This window comes from Falco naumanni, chromosome 10 (assembly GCF_017639655.2).
Source record: "Falco naumanni isolate bFalNau1 chromosome 10, bFalNau1.pat, whole genome shotgun sequence".
NCBI lineage: Eukaryota > Metazoa > Chordata > Aves > Falconiformes > Falconidae > Falco > Falco naumanni.
Window position 1 is genome coordinate 12,006,518 of NC_054063.1, and position 14,569 is coordinate 12,021,086.

The 14,569-nt window shown below is 59.6% G+C and overlaps 1 protein-coding gene across 1 annotated transcript in view; it reads left to right on the forward strand.

The window, feature by feature from the left end:
• The first annotated feature begins 705 nt into the window (after positions 1-705).
• The window catches only part of WT1 (WT1 transcription factor), a 36,036-nt gene continuing 22,172 nt past the window's right edge, over positions 706-14,569 (forward strand). Inside the window, exons 1-4 of the mRNA XM_040609748.1 lie at positions 706-1,152; positions 5,316-5,438; positions 5,656-5,758; positions 11,538-11,615. Coding sequence (XP_040465682.1) covers positions 762-1,152; positions 5,316-5,438; positions 5,656-5,758; positions 11,538-11,615 — 695 coding nt within the window. The 5' untranslated portion in view covers positions 706-761. The remainder of the gene's footprint in view (positions 1,153-5,315; positions 5,439-5,655; positions 5,759-11,537; positions 11,616-14,569) is intronic.

The following is a 14,569-nucleotide window of genomic DNA, read 5'->3' on the forward strand; positions in this document are numbered from 1 at the left end:
GTCCCCGCGGACATGCACGGAGCTGGCGGGGAAGTCGCCCAGCACGTACTTACTGGCCACCTGGATCCCTCTAACAGTCTCGCCAGCCTCTCCTAAAGCCGAAGGGATGTTAGGGTGAGATTTAGTGGCGCTTGCACCAGAAGCAGGGTGGGAGTGATGTGTAGGGGAGATATATTCTCCCACAGTAACCTCTCCCCCTCCATCCCCGGCTCTCCTTGTCTCCCACCTCGCCCCCCCCTCCCCGCCCGCGTGTCTGGTCCGGCTGGGTTCAGCAGAGCTGGCTGTGGGCAGCCCCTCGGCGGAGGTTGTGTGAATGGAGGATCGGCCTGGCTGACTCCTCCTCCCCTGCAAGCGCCTCTATTTGAGCTTTGCAAAGTTGAGGGTGAGCAGGCATCCGAGGTGAGGCGTGCGAGGTGGCTGTGCCCCCCTAGCCCGGACAGACGGCCACAGGCGCAGACAGACAGACACAAGCACAGGCGGACAAGCCGCGCACGCAGCCCTGCCCTGCGCTGCCAGCGGGCGCAACCCCGGAGGCGATCCTGGAGAACAACCTTTCCCTGTCGCTGTTGCCGGCTCCCGCAGGGCTGGACCCGGGGAGCTGCGTGGCGGAGCAAACTTCCCCCAAAGGGCTGAGCTCGCCAGCCTGGTGCCTGCAGCCGGAGCCGGCCTCCGGCTTGGCGGGCAGGGGCCAGGTGTCCTGGAACAAGTGCGGCCCGGGGGGAGACTGGCTGCCCGGCGGCAGGCAGAAGGTCTGCGAGCAGATGAGCTCCGATGTCCGAGATCTCAACGCGCTGCTGCCCTCCGTGCCCTCCTTGCCGGGTAACAGCAACTGCACCATGCCGGTGAGCAGCGCGGCGCAGTGGGCTCCCGTCCTGGACTTCCCCCCGGGGGCCTCCTACGGCTCACTGGGGCCGCACTCCTTCATCAAGCAGGAGCCGAGCTGGAACGGATCGGACCCGCACGAGGAGCAATACCTGAGCGCCTTCACCGTCCACTTCTCCGGCCAGTTCACGGGCACGGCCGGGGCTTGCCGCTACGGGCCCTTCGGCGCCCCGCCGCCCAGCCAGCCGCCCTCCGGCCAGGCTCGGATGTTCCCCAACGGGCCCTACCTGCCCAACTGCTTGGAGAGCCAGCAAGCGATCCGCAACCAGGGTAAGGGCAGCGCCGCCGGGCGCCCCGGGCTCGGGGGGGGGGGCGGCCCCCGGAGGGTCCGCCGAACCCGATGTAAACAGCAAACCCGGCCTTTCCCGGCAGCGGCCGGGCAGGGTCAGGCGAGCCAGCCCTTCCGTGCCTCCTCTCCCTGTCGCGTCGCTGTGGGGGGGGTTTAGGAGCCACGAGTTGCTGCTTACCCCCACCCCCCGGCGGGGCAGCGGTCGGCTCTGCCAGGTGGGCTGGAGCCCCCCGTCTCCCTCCCCGGGCTGGAGCAGCCTCTCGCTTCGCAAAAGTTTGTTCGGGCCGGGGACGGCGCAAGCCCTGGGATGGAGATGGGGCCGGTGCCCCGAGACAATTCCCTGCACAGACCGTGGCGGGGTGGGGGTGTACCTCCGAACCGCCTCCTGAATCCGAAAACCGCTCCCCGCACGTCAGTGTGTTCAAGTCCCTCGTCGAATTAGCCTGGGGAGCTCTGAATGCCCCCGGCCGGGCTAGGCAAACAGGGGAGCCGCGTAGCTCCCCCCCAGCATCCCCGTGGCCAGAACGGGCTGCGCTGCAGCTGGCAGCGGCCCCCCCTGTGTGCACCGCCCTGAGAGATTCCCGTGGGCTGCACGACCGGGCGATGGGTCATCCCCTGCGTGTGGCACCGGGGATCAGCGTCTTAATCGTTTTTCTTCCAGCGGCTGCAGTGTAAACATCTGCTGGTGCAAACGCGAGGAAGAAGGGGAAGGGGCCGAGCGTGCGGAGAGCTCGCCCGAGACCTTTTGGGTCTTGTTCCCCCTCCTTCAGCCAGCGCCGGAGCCGCGGGCTGCCGGGCGCCTGCCCCGCACTCCGAGGCGCCGGGGGTGTCTGGCCGAGGGGGAGTCGGGCCGTCGCGGCCCCGAGACTCGGGGGACAGGGCAGCGGCAGAGGGTGGCGTGGCTCGGCCCGAGCGGAACGGCTCGCCGGGGTCTCGCCGCTTTTGGTGCGGGGTCGTCGGCGCCCTGCCCGCGGCTCGGGCTGCTGTGCGGCGCGGAGGGCAGCCCCCTGCCCACAGGGAGGGGCTGGGGCCGGCGGCCCCGGCTCTGTGGCGGCCGGCGAAGGGAGGCAGGGCGAGGGGCCAGAGCGGCGGCCCAGGCCGGCCGGGCGGGCTCTGTGCTAGCCGCCGAGGGGTGCCCCGAGGCCGGCGAGGCGGCCCGGGGCGAGGTTTGCCGAGAGGGGAGACGGCGGCGGCGGAGGGGAAGCGGCGGTTCAGCAGCGCGGCCGCGCACGGGCCTCCCCCGGGCAGCGCCGGGCCGCGGTCCCGGTGCCACCGCCCCGCTGCTTCGGCCCCCGGCGCCGGGCTCTAACGTCGGACGCTGCGGAGCGGGGCACGGGGCCGTGCCCTAGGAAGGACCGGCGCGTCCCTGGGGCTCGGGGTCGGCGAGGCCCCGCACCCGCTGCGCGCCCCGGGCAGCCCCAGGCTCCCAGCGGCGGGGGCGGCCTCGCACAGACAGGCCGTGCCGGGCCAGGGGGTTCTGCGAGGGCATCTGGAAGGGGGTTATGCGTGGGAGAGGACTGGCAGCTGGGCCGAAAGAGCGAGGAGAAGGTGGAGAGGAGAGTGAGGGAGATGGACGCAGCCCTGGGTGGGTGAGCGGCCGGGCGGGAGGCAGAGCAGCCGCGCCACCCTGCCGTCCCCGTGTAGCCGCCGCAAAGGGGCACGGAGCCGGTATCGCACCGAGCCGCGGAGCCCGGCCCGGGCTGCAGTGGGGCTGCGACGCCGTGCGGGCCCTGCTCGGCTGCGGCCCCGCCAGCCCTGCGCACACACCTGTGCCCGGCGGCCTCACACCGCCCCGGCCGCCCTCGGCCGGCCCGCCGCCCTGCCGGAGCCCGGGGAAGGCGGCGGCGGGGAGCGGGGCCGGTGGCCCGGCTGGCTGCCGTGCTCCGCCGGGCCGAGCGGGCTGGCCGCGGACGGGGGTGGCCTTCAGCTCGGGGCTTCCTCCCCGCCCGGGCAGCGCTGCCTTAGCCACAACTATTTTCGGCGACACGCAGCGGGCTCCTTCGGCAAGAAGGAATTCGGCAAAGGGTGTTTGTTTGCACTTTTTTTTTTTTCTTTTTCGTGGATGGATAAAATGTTCTTGCTTTGGCTCTTCTCAAGGTTGAACTGCTATTTCTTTTTTTTTTTTAGCCCGTTCCTCCGACCGTGGGAAAGACACTACCTTGGCTCTGCGATGACATTTCTACCAAGTTTGGGATGGGGTGGGGGTTAGGAAACTAAGGCTTTGAAACCTCAGCCCAATTTTCTTCTCCCTCGCTTGTCTCTTTCATCCAGCTGGGCTCCTCCAACAACTTGATGCCCCCAGCACGTCCCATTCTCCAGCAGATGTACAACTTTCAATTATTTTCAGCACATTTTAATCAGGCCTGGCTCTGATAACGCCCTAATTAAAGAGACCTCGCTATCGGCAGCTCGGTTCAGAACTCAACTTTCTTATCACATTCCTGAAGCTTTGGGTCAGGCAACACCGGAAAATGTGGCCAAAACCTCGTTCTGCTCCGAGCTGCGTTTTGAAGGTCACCGCAAGTCTGCGCCGGGCCAGAAGCAACGTAGAAAGTGTCTGTTTTCTGCAAGTTAAAAAATGAGGCAGAGGGAAATGGGGGAAAAGGGAGTTGAAGGTTGATCCTCTACCCTGAGGGCTAAGGGAGGAGATAAGGAGCGAGAAACAGCTGTGGGATGGGAGCCCGTAAGGTACCGGCCTGTCAACGCTGCTCCCATCGCTGGGAAAGGAGCTCTGCTCCTAGGACGAGGGGGATGTGAGAGGGACTTGGCCGGGGACAAGCCAGTCCAGCCCCGGCAGTCTCAGGGCCAGCTTAAAATCATCGCGAAGGTGAAGGTTTCAAAGTCTTCTGGATTACTTTTTTCCCTCCCCGTAGCTCGCTTCATTTCTCCCGCGCAACCCCGTAGGTTGTTAATTAAGTCCTGTAATGTCCCTGGATCCAGGCTGTCTGCCGAGAGAATAAAATAGAGAAGCAACAATCGGATCCCTTTGCTGCCCCCCCTCTGTCCTCTCTGAACATCCCCCCCCCCCCCCCGTAATTACCGACCGGCGGGGGTGAAGCAGAGACCTGGCACCGAAGGGAACTGAAAGGAGCCTGCAAACAGCCCCGAGTGCTCCCCCTCGACTAACAAAATCCCCCCCCGGCTACACGCCCCATCCAGACGGGACTGGGGAGGGGGGGGTGGGGGGTGCCCGTGCTGGAATAAGCGGGTTAAGAGAGAGGGGGGGTGAGGGAGGGGGTGCTCGTCGCCCCTTGGGTTTCTTTTCCCAGCCCGCGTCGGACTTTTGTTTTGGTTTTTTGGAAGAGTGGCTCTCGGAGCAGCTTGGTTCTCGGGGTAAATGCTGATGAGCCGAGAAGCCTCTGAGATAATATTACTTTGTAATTACTTTTTTAGCTGAAGTTGTTTAGCCAGCTCCAAGTCATTAATGAAAGTTGGTGTCCAAGCACCTGATTTACGATTTCGTGGCGGCCCGGGGTCAGCAGAGGTGGTCTCTTTCCATCTGAATCTGCTCGATGTAGGAAACAAAATAGCCTGTTTATTATTTTGGAGAGCAGTTTTCGCTGAAAGGAGGAGTTTTTATTTTTGCATGTAACATTCCGCCTCTTTATTGCAGACTCTTCAGAAAGCGGCTCTTAAAAAAAAAAAAAAAAAAAAAAAAAAAAGGAAAGATTAAAGGGTAACTTCTAAATTGGAAACGGCAGAGGAGTACGCTGAGCAGATGGGAATCTTCCTCTTTAATATGAACAACAATTAATGAAAACATCCTTTTTATTACCGAAGCCGATCTGTTCTTTTTAAACACGAATGAGACTTCCGACTGTCCGCCCCTCGGAGCGGGCTGCCCGGCCCGGCGCTGCCCGGGGGAGTCCCAGGGGGCTCCCCCCGCCCCGTGCCCGCAGCCCTACGAGGTGCCTGTGCGGGGGAGGGCGGGGGGGGGAGCCACGGAAGGGGCACAGCCTGGCCGTGGGTTTTCCCTCGCCGTGGGCAGCAGCAGCGGGGGCAGATCCACCTGGTGCGATAAGTGCGAAGTATTGCGGTGCCGTGGGTGCATGGCGGTGGGGACCTGCGGCTCCTGTCGCCTGCTCGAAGGGGCTTGGTGGGAAGCTGGTGGCACCTCCTAACCCCGCTGTGGTCTCTCCGGCAGGTTATGGCACCGTGGCGTTTGACGGGACCCCGAGCTACGGCCACACGCCGTCTCACCACGCCGCGCAGTTTACAAACCACTCCTTCAAACACGAGGACCCCATCAGCCAGCAGCCCTCCCTAGGTAACTGCAGCCTCCGCGGGCCCGTCCCAAAGGGCGCTGGTGGCAATCTGGAATGACTCCGGAGTCGTGCCACTGCGCCTTCCCTGCCCCGGCAAGCCTGGCACGGGGCTGGAGCTGCCGAAACTCTGGGACCCGGGACCCTGCAGCCCCCTCGCAGCACAGGGCGCGGGACCAGCCGGTGGCCACAGGGGCTAACTCTTTGCCACTTTCTCCGCAGGGGACCAGCAGTACTCGGTGCCACCCCCGGTGTATGGTTGTCACACCCCCACTGACAGCTGCACGGGCAGTCAGGCCCTGCTCCTGCGGAACCCCTACAACAGGTACCTCTGCCGGCAGGGAGCTCTGCCTGGCCTCCTTTTGCGCGGGTTGTTGCTCGGTCTCTCCCCCGCATGCCGTTCAGCTTTCTCCTTTCTGCAAGGAAACAGATATTTTTTCCTTTTTCAAAAGAAAAATAGATTCACACGTAGGAAAACCCCAAACAAACAACAACAACAAAAAAAACCAAACCAAAAAGCGCAATCCACCCACCCAACAAAAAAAAAAAAACCACCACAAAACCAGAAAAGATTCTGCACCCTCTGCCCCGGGCCTAGTTGTATAAACTTGGGGGAGGTGCTCCCTGGCTGCAGGTGCTGGTCACCTTTGGGAAGCAGGAGCCAGACTGCCCGGCCTCCCTGGCACATACCAGTCCTGGAACCCTCTGGTGCGAAGGGTTTGGGATTTTCCCTCATCCACGCCAGGGACAGGTGCCCACGGCTGCCAGCAGAGCCCAGCTATGGGGCTCCACCAGCAGAGCCTGCCCCAAACCCCGCTCCAGAGCATCCCTCGCTGCCCGTCCCCAGCACCCCCACACCACACCCATCCCTTCCGCCCCGGCTCAGGCTGCGGAGCGCAGGGCGTCCACCCCGGCTGCAGGATCCAACCTGCAAAGTGCACCGGTTGGCCCCTGCCCCTGTGCCTTCTCCCTGCACCCGGTGCTGGTGATCTCCCCAGCCGCTCTTCTCCGAGGCCGGGAAGGTGCAGGAGTGCTCAGCGGTGCGCAGCACGATGGGCAGAGCATGGTACAGGCAATGAAAACTCAACTCCGTCCAGGGGCTTTGTTTTGCCCTTCCAATGGCTCCCAGGAGCGACAGGGACTGGCCTGCAAGGAGGTTATTTATTGAAAACGGGACAATAAACCTATCGGATTTCCGTGCCGGGAGAAAGGTGCATCTGGAGCTTTGTTGGAAGCACAAACGCTCTTTGCCAACAGACAGGTCCATGGCAAGCACGGCTTCCCATTTTCTTTGGTCTGGCATGGAGGCCGGGCGTGTCTCTTGCAGTTTTACAACGTCTTTAGTGAGCAAAGAAGTTCCCCAAAATTTATTCCTCAACTTTTTGTGAACTTGGAGCCTCTCCCATATCTTGGAGTTGCTAAGTAACTCTCGCATACAAAACAATATGCCTGCGCGAAGGAAGCTGTGAGCGGCTCCTCTCGTAGGCCAGTTATATCATCTCTGATTAATCAACACTGGACGTGGGACAACAAAATTCTGTCACTTCCAGAAGCCACTTTGCTAATGAACGTGAGTTGACGTCAAGGGAAGGAGGGAATGAGGTAATGAAGGAAGGAAAGAAGCCTATCCAGAGAGATTAGCTCGCAGAATAATTGGCGGGGCGAACTCCTGTGCTGAAGTGACAGAGATTGCTCGCCTCGTAGGGAAATCTATAAATACGGTGTGTAGGGAGGCTAGGGGAGTGCAGCTCGGAGCCACCGCTCTCCCCAGCCCCGCAGCCCGCGGGGCTCGCCCCTGCCGCCCTGCCGGGGCCGCCGGAGGAGGCGGGGGCACTGCGGGCGCCCCCTCCCGCGCCGGCCCTGCCCGTTTGTGCGGTGAGCGGTGCGACCCGGGCTGGGGAGGTGCGATCCCCGTCGGAAGCCGCTGCTTCTGCCGAGAGCTCCCACCTCCAGGTGCCCCGGGAGTGTGTGTGTGGGTGAACCCAGCCTGGCATCGCCCCGCCGCCGCCACCTCCCGCCCAGCTCCGGGGCGTGGAGCCCGGCGCGCACGGGCAGCGCTGCGGAGCCTGTTTCTCCCCGAGCCGAGCCCTGATACCGCTCCGCTCCCTGGGAGGTTTACTGCCTGCTGCGGTGGGATCAGGGTTTAAGCCCTTAAACCTCACGCGAGCCCGTACTGATGTGCGGGGGTGTAAATCAGGGCAGAACTTGTTCCACGTCGAGGGCAGCTGTGCAAAGCCTGTGCCTGCATCTAAGCCTGAACGGGTGGGTGGGCTCGGTACGGCCTCCCCTGTCCCCCCGCACACCTTCCACAGCACCTGGGAACACCGGGGTTCCCGCTACACAAGTGTGCTTCCTAGAAAGTGTTGTCACGGCGGTGGATGAGCAGTTACGGTACAGAAACGGACATGACTCATTAGCCGCATCCCCAACGGCCTGGAAACCGACCGCACTGTCTTTATCCATATTTATATTGATATGGCGAAATCGTTACTTTTTTTTTTTTTTTTTTTTTTAAGACCGTATTTATTCCGCATCTCCTTTGCGAAGGTTTGTTTTGCTTTTCGCGGCTCAGGTGGAGTTTGCCGGCTGTGCTTTGACGACCGGTGGCTCGGTTGCCTCATCGGCAGGGATGGGGCGGTGAGGCTGCCCGCCGCCGTGCCCGTGCCCGCTGCGCGCCTCCCTGCGCCCATGGGCGGCCGCTGCGCGGGGCGCGCAAGGGACTGCGCCCACCCCGGCGGTGCCGCCCCGATGCAGCGCGCAGCTGCCGTGCCTTCTCTCCCGGGCCACGGCAAAGCCGTCGGGAAGGCAACAGCTTGGAAGAAATGGCTAAAAGATCGTAATTCTTACACTGGAAGCAAAAGTATCTCGGAAATCTCTCGCCTCGGCAACTACTCGCTGTGTTTATAGCGCAGCCCGTTCCTCTGCCAAGGAGTACTGCGCCTGTTGTTGATAGCTGGACATGGATGACAAACCCGCACAGATTGCAAGTGTGCACTAGATGACTAGCATTTGTGGGTCCATTAAAATGGTGATGTGAACTTTTCTACCTCGCGCTGTTTAATGTAGTAAACATGCTCGATGTTGAAAATTTACTGTGAGTCACACTTACAAAGACTTTAAAAGTGGAGGAGTCTTGGTTCAGATTATAGCTCTTTCTGTGCAGAGGTCAAGAACTCGGCAATACTGCAATGCAGGCCAAAACAAACTCTATATGATCTACTACTGGTTTCCTTTTAAGTTCCCTTTTTGCTCAGCGTTGACTTCCTTTTATTCCACTCCAACTTACATTAATCCCCGTTGTAGGAACGTTCCCCCCCCCCTTCCTCTCGTTTCTCTTTAAAAGCATCTCTGTAATGAAAATAAGTTATTTTTAGCGTCGTCTTTGTGGCCGTTTGGAGGGCCAAGGATTCAGATTGGAATCGGTGCAGGCATATCCCCGGAGACCCCGCTCTCCTTCTAATCATTCAAACCTCATCCAAAGCCGAGATTTGGAGAGGAGCTGTTAATTCCATGAGATCATCGGACGGTACTGTCAATAGTCGACCGTGGCGAGGTGTAAACGGAGTTAGGGATGCCCTGTTCTCTGTCACTTGTCAGATGCGAGATGTTTAAGCCTGCGTCGGTGCCCGACGGCCCCCGGGCAAACGTGCCTGACTCTGCTTTTACCGGGGCCCACCTGCCGCCGTCCCAGGGCCGCCTCAGCACGGCTTGGCACAGCCCGGGCAGCACCGCTTCCCGAGGTACAAGCCGCAGGGCCCCGGGCTCAGCACCTCCGCAGGAAAGGTGCTTCTCCTGCTTCTGCTCTTGGCCGCTGCCGGCGGCAGGGATCACGCGCACCCCCTCTGCAACCCTTCGGAGGGGGGTGGGGGTGCCCTCCCAGGGCAGGGGCATAGCCCGCCCGGGCGTGCCGAGGGGCCGCAGCGCATCCCGCGGGAGTCCGCTCCCGGGGCCGCGAGTCAAACGGCTCCGTCCCCCCACGTCGCGCCGCTGCAACGCGCCCTGCTCGGCTCCGTCCCGGGCTCGCGTGGGTCTGAGCCGGGCTGGCGTGGGGTGCCGAGCCGGGCTGGTTTGGGGTGCTTTTGGGGTGCTGAGCCTGGGCTGGCCTGGACCTGAGCCGGGCTGGCGTGGGGTGCTTTTGGGGTGCTGAGCCCGGGCTGGCGTTGATCTGAGCCGGGCTGGCGTGGGGTCATAGCCGGGCTGGCGTGGGGTCGCAGCCCGGGCTGGCGTGGGGTGCCGAGCCGGGCTGGCGTGGGGTGCCGCGGCCGGCGCCCTCTCCCCCCCGCACTGCCTGCCCCCGCTCCTGCCCCGCCGCAACCGCAGCGGGAGGGCGAGGGGGGTGCGAGGGCCGCGTGGCCGCTTGAGCCAGAGGCCCCGGCCGCGGCCAAGCGGGACTGAGCGGCCGGAGCGGCTCCTCTCGCCCCCGCTCGCAGCGCCTCGGAGGACGCGCAGCCCGGCCGAGCCCCCGCCGGCTCCCTCCGAGGCTGGGGCCGGCCCGGGCTCCGCCGCTGCGGGAGCCGCAGCCCCGGGAGCGCAGCGCTGCGTGCCGGGGCGGGCAGCAGGAGGTGCGGACGGGGAGCTGCACCGCGCCGCTGGGCACCGGCCCGGGCTCGGGGCGGCTGGTCTGGGACGCTGTCACCCACCGGCGGCAGGCGGTACAGTGGCTGCGAGCTAGTGACAAGATGAATGAGTGTATTGCTTTATGAAAAAGCAAAGGAGGGGGAAAAGTGGATATTGTGGGGGAGGCTCTTATAAATGAACTGTCAAGCGAAAGAAAGTTAAAGGGAAATCTCCTGCTGTAAATGCATCGGGCGGGCACTTCTAATAAAAATCAGGGTCCTGGAGGAATTAATTACAGCAGCATTACAGGAAGAATTCGTGGAATTGCAAAACGTAGTTGGCACAGACCAGCACGGACTGCTGTTGCGAATGGGGAAACTGCGGGAGAGTTTAACAATTCCTGAGCTGATATGCAGGACATTGTAGTAGCATAATAGCACTTCAGACACACTAATGAATAATAGTGTCCAGTGATACTGACAAATGATATTACGCATACTTCGAGATTGAAGTCACTTAATTTGGTTTTATATGCAAAAGCTTCCCACTGGAATCTGACTTTTTTAGGTCTCTTCTACCTGCCACGAAGAAAACGAATAAGAACAAAAAAATACCCTCTTTAATAACAGAACGATATAAATTCACCGCATAAGTCCAGCGAATTTAGGTGCAATTAATCAACGGGGAGACTCGCGCTTATTGTGAGCGGCTGTTCCCGGGCATCAATCACGGAGCGCGGCTGAAAGCCCCGGGGGCTCCCGCCTCCTTCCCCCCCCGCCGGGCCGAGCCTGCGCGGCGGCGGGGAGCTGCGCCCCGGGAGCCCCGCGGCTCGGCCCGGGGCGCCTGCTCGACCTCGCCGGCTCCGCGGGCAGCCCTCGGCCCTTGGGGGGGGCCGGCCGGGCGGGGCTCGGCGCGGTTCGGCCGGGCTCGGCGGGGCCCGTGGCCGGCGCTACGCGGCCGCGCTGCTGCCTTGGCCGCCCGGCGCGGTGTGTGCCGGCGGGGCGGGAGCGTGTTCCCGCGGGGAGCTGCGCTTATCGCGCGGCCACTCCATTTTTCTCCTGCTTGTCAAGCCCCTCTATGTAGTAACATCCATCACGAGTCACGATAGCTGTTTCACTCCATTAACCACGTGGTCTCTCATACTCCTGGTTAGAACAGCTAACAGATTTGCTTTTTAAAAAAACAAATAATCTGCTTCGTTAGCCCGCCGGGGTGCCTATATTCGTTTCATTAATTTCAGTGTGTCAATATCGGATATTGCTTTTCTGTAAGGAAAGAGTTTTACGCCTCCACTTCCAGCTATTTACAAATGGACGGGCTTGCAGATGCAAAGAGACTTTTCAGCCCATAGCCATTATTTTCTTTCGTTTCCTTTTGCTGTTTTAAAAATTGATAATACGTCGGTAAAAGGGGTTATATAAAATAAATCGACTTTCTGCTGTTATATATTGAAAAACCATAACGAAGGAAAATATTGCTGCCTTGATGTATTGTTTTTTCTTTGACGGCTGTCATTTTAGTTCTAATTCTCCGCATTTTCCCAACAGTGACAATTTGTACCAAATGACCTCACAGCTTGAATGCATGACATGGAACCAAATGAACTTGGGCTCCACACTGAAGAGGTAAGGTGCTTTATCCTTTTTTATTTACTTCACCTTTCGCCCCGGTGTAGCTGCAGTACCGTGCAGACTTTCCCCCCTAGTTCACCACTGGCACCCGCTCCCCAGCACGGACAGCCACCGCCCAGCTCGACGGCGGCCCCGCGGCCTGTGAGCCCCCGCAGTGCCGGGCCCAGTGCGAGGGGCCGGGGCAGCTGCGGCCCCTCCGCGCTCCGCTCCTCGAGCTGTCGCCCCTTCCCACCATCCCTCTTCCCTTTCCCTCCCTTCGCCAGGCCCTGCGTCCTGTGTCCCGGCCCTGCCGCCTCCCGGCTTCCTTCCTCCCGGCCATTGTCGCCCTCCCACCTGCCGGGAAGAGGCTCCGGCCCGCCTCCCCCGCGGGGCTTCCTGCCGCTGGGCGGGCAGGAAGGCCCCGAGGCGCCGCGGGGCCCCGCCGGGGTGGCGGCCGCTGGGGGGGCGGCGCTGCCCGGCCCCGGCCCCCGCTGCCCCGGCCCCCGCTGCCCCGGCCCCCGCTGCCCCGGCCCCCGCTGCCCCGGCCCCCGCTGCCCCGGCCCCCGCTGCCCCGGCCCGAGGGGCATCGCCCCCGCGGCCCCCGGCCTCCCGCTCTGCCGGCCGGGGCCGGGGCAAAGTGAGAGGAACCGGGGAGGTGGCGCGGAGCCGCCGGTGCCCCGGTCCCCGCCGCGCCCGCTGTCCTGTAAGGCCGGCGGGGATAGGCTGGCGCTGCTGTGCCTCGTGTCACCGATGAGTGCCGCCGTGAGCAAAAGAGCCACCTTTTGGCCTTGGCCGAGGCGAAGCCAAAGGTTGCCGGCTCTGCTGTGGGCAGCTAAGTGGCAATGAGAGGTCCCCTGCCCGAGGTAGGTAGCACTGGCTGTCTTGGAGAAGTTCTCTCGAAGCATGTGCAGCCTCCTCAAGCGGATGGTGGAAGCCTAGAAAAGCCCACATGGAAGCCTAGGAAAGCCCGCATCCATCTATGCCGCCATGTCCTTGTCCATAAATGTGAAAACCTTGTCCAAGACAGACTTTGTGTCCAGTGCTGTAGAGTGGTGGAGGAAAAAATACTGTGGGGCTGCTTCCAGCTCATTCACAAGTGGCCTGTGAAGGCTGGAGGGAACAGACAGTAGCATCGCAAATTGCCGGTATTGACATGAACAACAGAATTGAGCCTGAAGAGATCTGTCGAGGAGCTCTCGTGGTTAGAGAAGATCCCCAGAGCCTACCGTTGTGTACCGATCAGTGTCTTTGCTGCCAATCCTTTCTTTTTAAAGGTTATTTCCTACTCTTGTTTTTTTATAAGTCTTTTTTATTTCCTCTTTCAACTGTACCCTTTAAAGATCAGTCATTGCAATATTAGACACTGTTTTGTCTCTTCTGAAGAAAATATCCTGCAAAATGGAGAAACTCATCAACCTTGACTGAGGTCCAAGTTATTAAAGCAAGGAAGAGGTTATTCTTTGGGGAACTCAGTAAAATAAAAAAAATAAATAAATAAAAAAGACACAATAGAAATATTAAAGGAGTACTGAACAAAATAAATGGCTTCTTACTTGTCCAGGAGTCAGACTGTTAGCAGTGTAAACTATGTGACCTAGGATGCATGCAAGGGGGCGGGGGGGAGAAATCAAGATGAATGATCTATGGTAAAACAAAGCTGAAAGTTTTGGTATAGGCCAAGATTGTAGAATCTGTGGAAAATCAGTGCTAGACATAGCCTCATCACTGGTAATACGAGCCAAAATAGTTATCTGTCTTTTCTGGCTGAGAGTTACAATACACAGTACCTCCAATCTCAGTTGCCATGAACATAAGGTATTCTTCCCAAGATTTACATCTTTAAAATGTATGAACTGTTCATAAGTGATTTCCAGGCGTTTAGTATTTCAGATACTTTTCTCAATCTTGTAGTTGGAATTTAAGAATTTTGGAAGCAATCTTTCTGTTGAAATATGGAGCTTCTAGATTCTGTCCAACGATGACAGTCCTTGTTTAGCTCCTTGCCTTGAGTTCTCCCTAGCACTTCTTCCTGGCTTCAATAAGACTTTTGCATGTTACAAGAAGGAAGAAAACATTACCGCTAAGTTTTGCAAATAAAGGACTCTACAGTTATATAAAACTTACGGGTCACATGCATTTCACTTGACAGTGGATCAGTTCAGCAGCGTGCTTTCTGGGTTCGTGTTCAGCATAAGTTTAATGTGCTGGAATGAAGCTGTTGCCACGCAGTTCAGGTAGAGGTAGTTAGCCGCTTCTGCGCTGAAGTTATCTAGCAGTTTAGCCAAGAGCGTTCTGGTTTTAGCTGTTTACATTCTTGCCAGTATTTGACTGACCAGCTCCAGAATCGCCTCACTCCAGATTAAAAGTTTGAAATCTGGCAAGGGATACTGTCAGGTGGCCGAAGCCGTGTCCTTTTCGCTCATTGTGATACCCATTCCTGTCGGGCTGCAGGCTTACCAACAGTCCTGTTTGTGTGTGACCTGAAGCAGGAGCCTGGCAGCTCAACTATTGAATTATTTTATCTTCTCAGAGCCTGCTTCAGCCTATGGCTTTAAGGCCTTGGAAGATTTTTTTTTTCCTGAATGTTTTTTTCCTTCCCAGGTATTTCAATGTCGGATATTGGAATTGAGGGCAAGAATTTTCTTTGTCTCAGTGGCTTTTGGTCTTTGAGTGCTTTCAGTAGGTGTAAGCGTTAGGGAACTGCAGAAGGCACGGCCTCAGCGACGAGCAGAGGTGCGCAGCAAAGGGTGTGGAGTCCCTGGCCAGCCAGTGCTACGTGGTAGAGAAAGACACACAAGGTGTACAGAGATGTTGTCCTCTGGCAGAGTACAACAGCGTGATAGCCTGGCAGGGGAAGGGGAGAGAGGTGTAAACGGGGAAGCAGATAGAAAAGGCTGCAGTCATGGATTCTAGGTGTTTTTACTTGCTGGCAAACCAAAGGAGGTCTGATGGCCCAAATTGATCTTCTG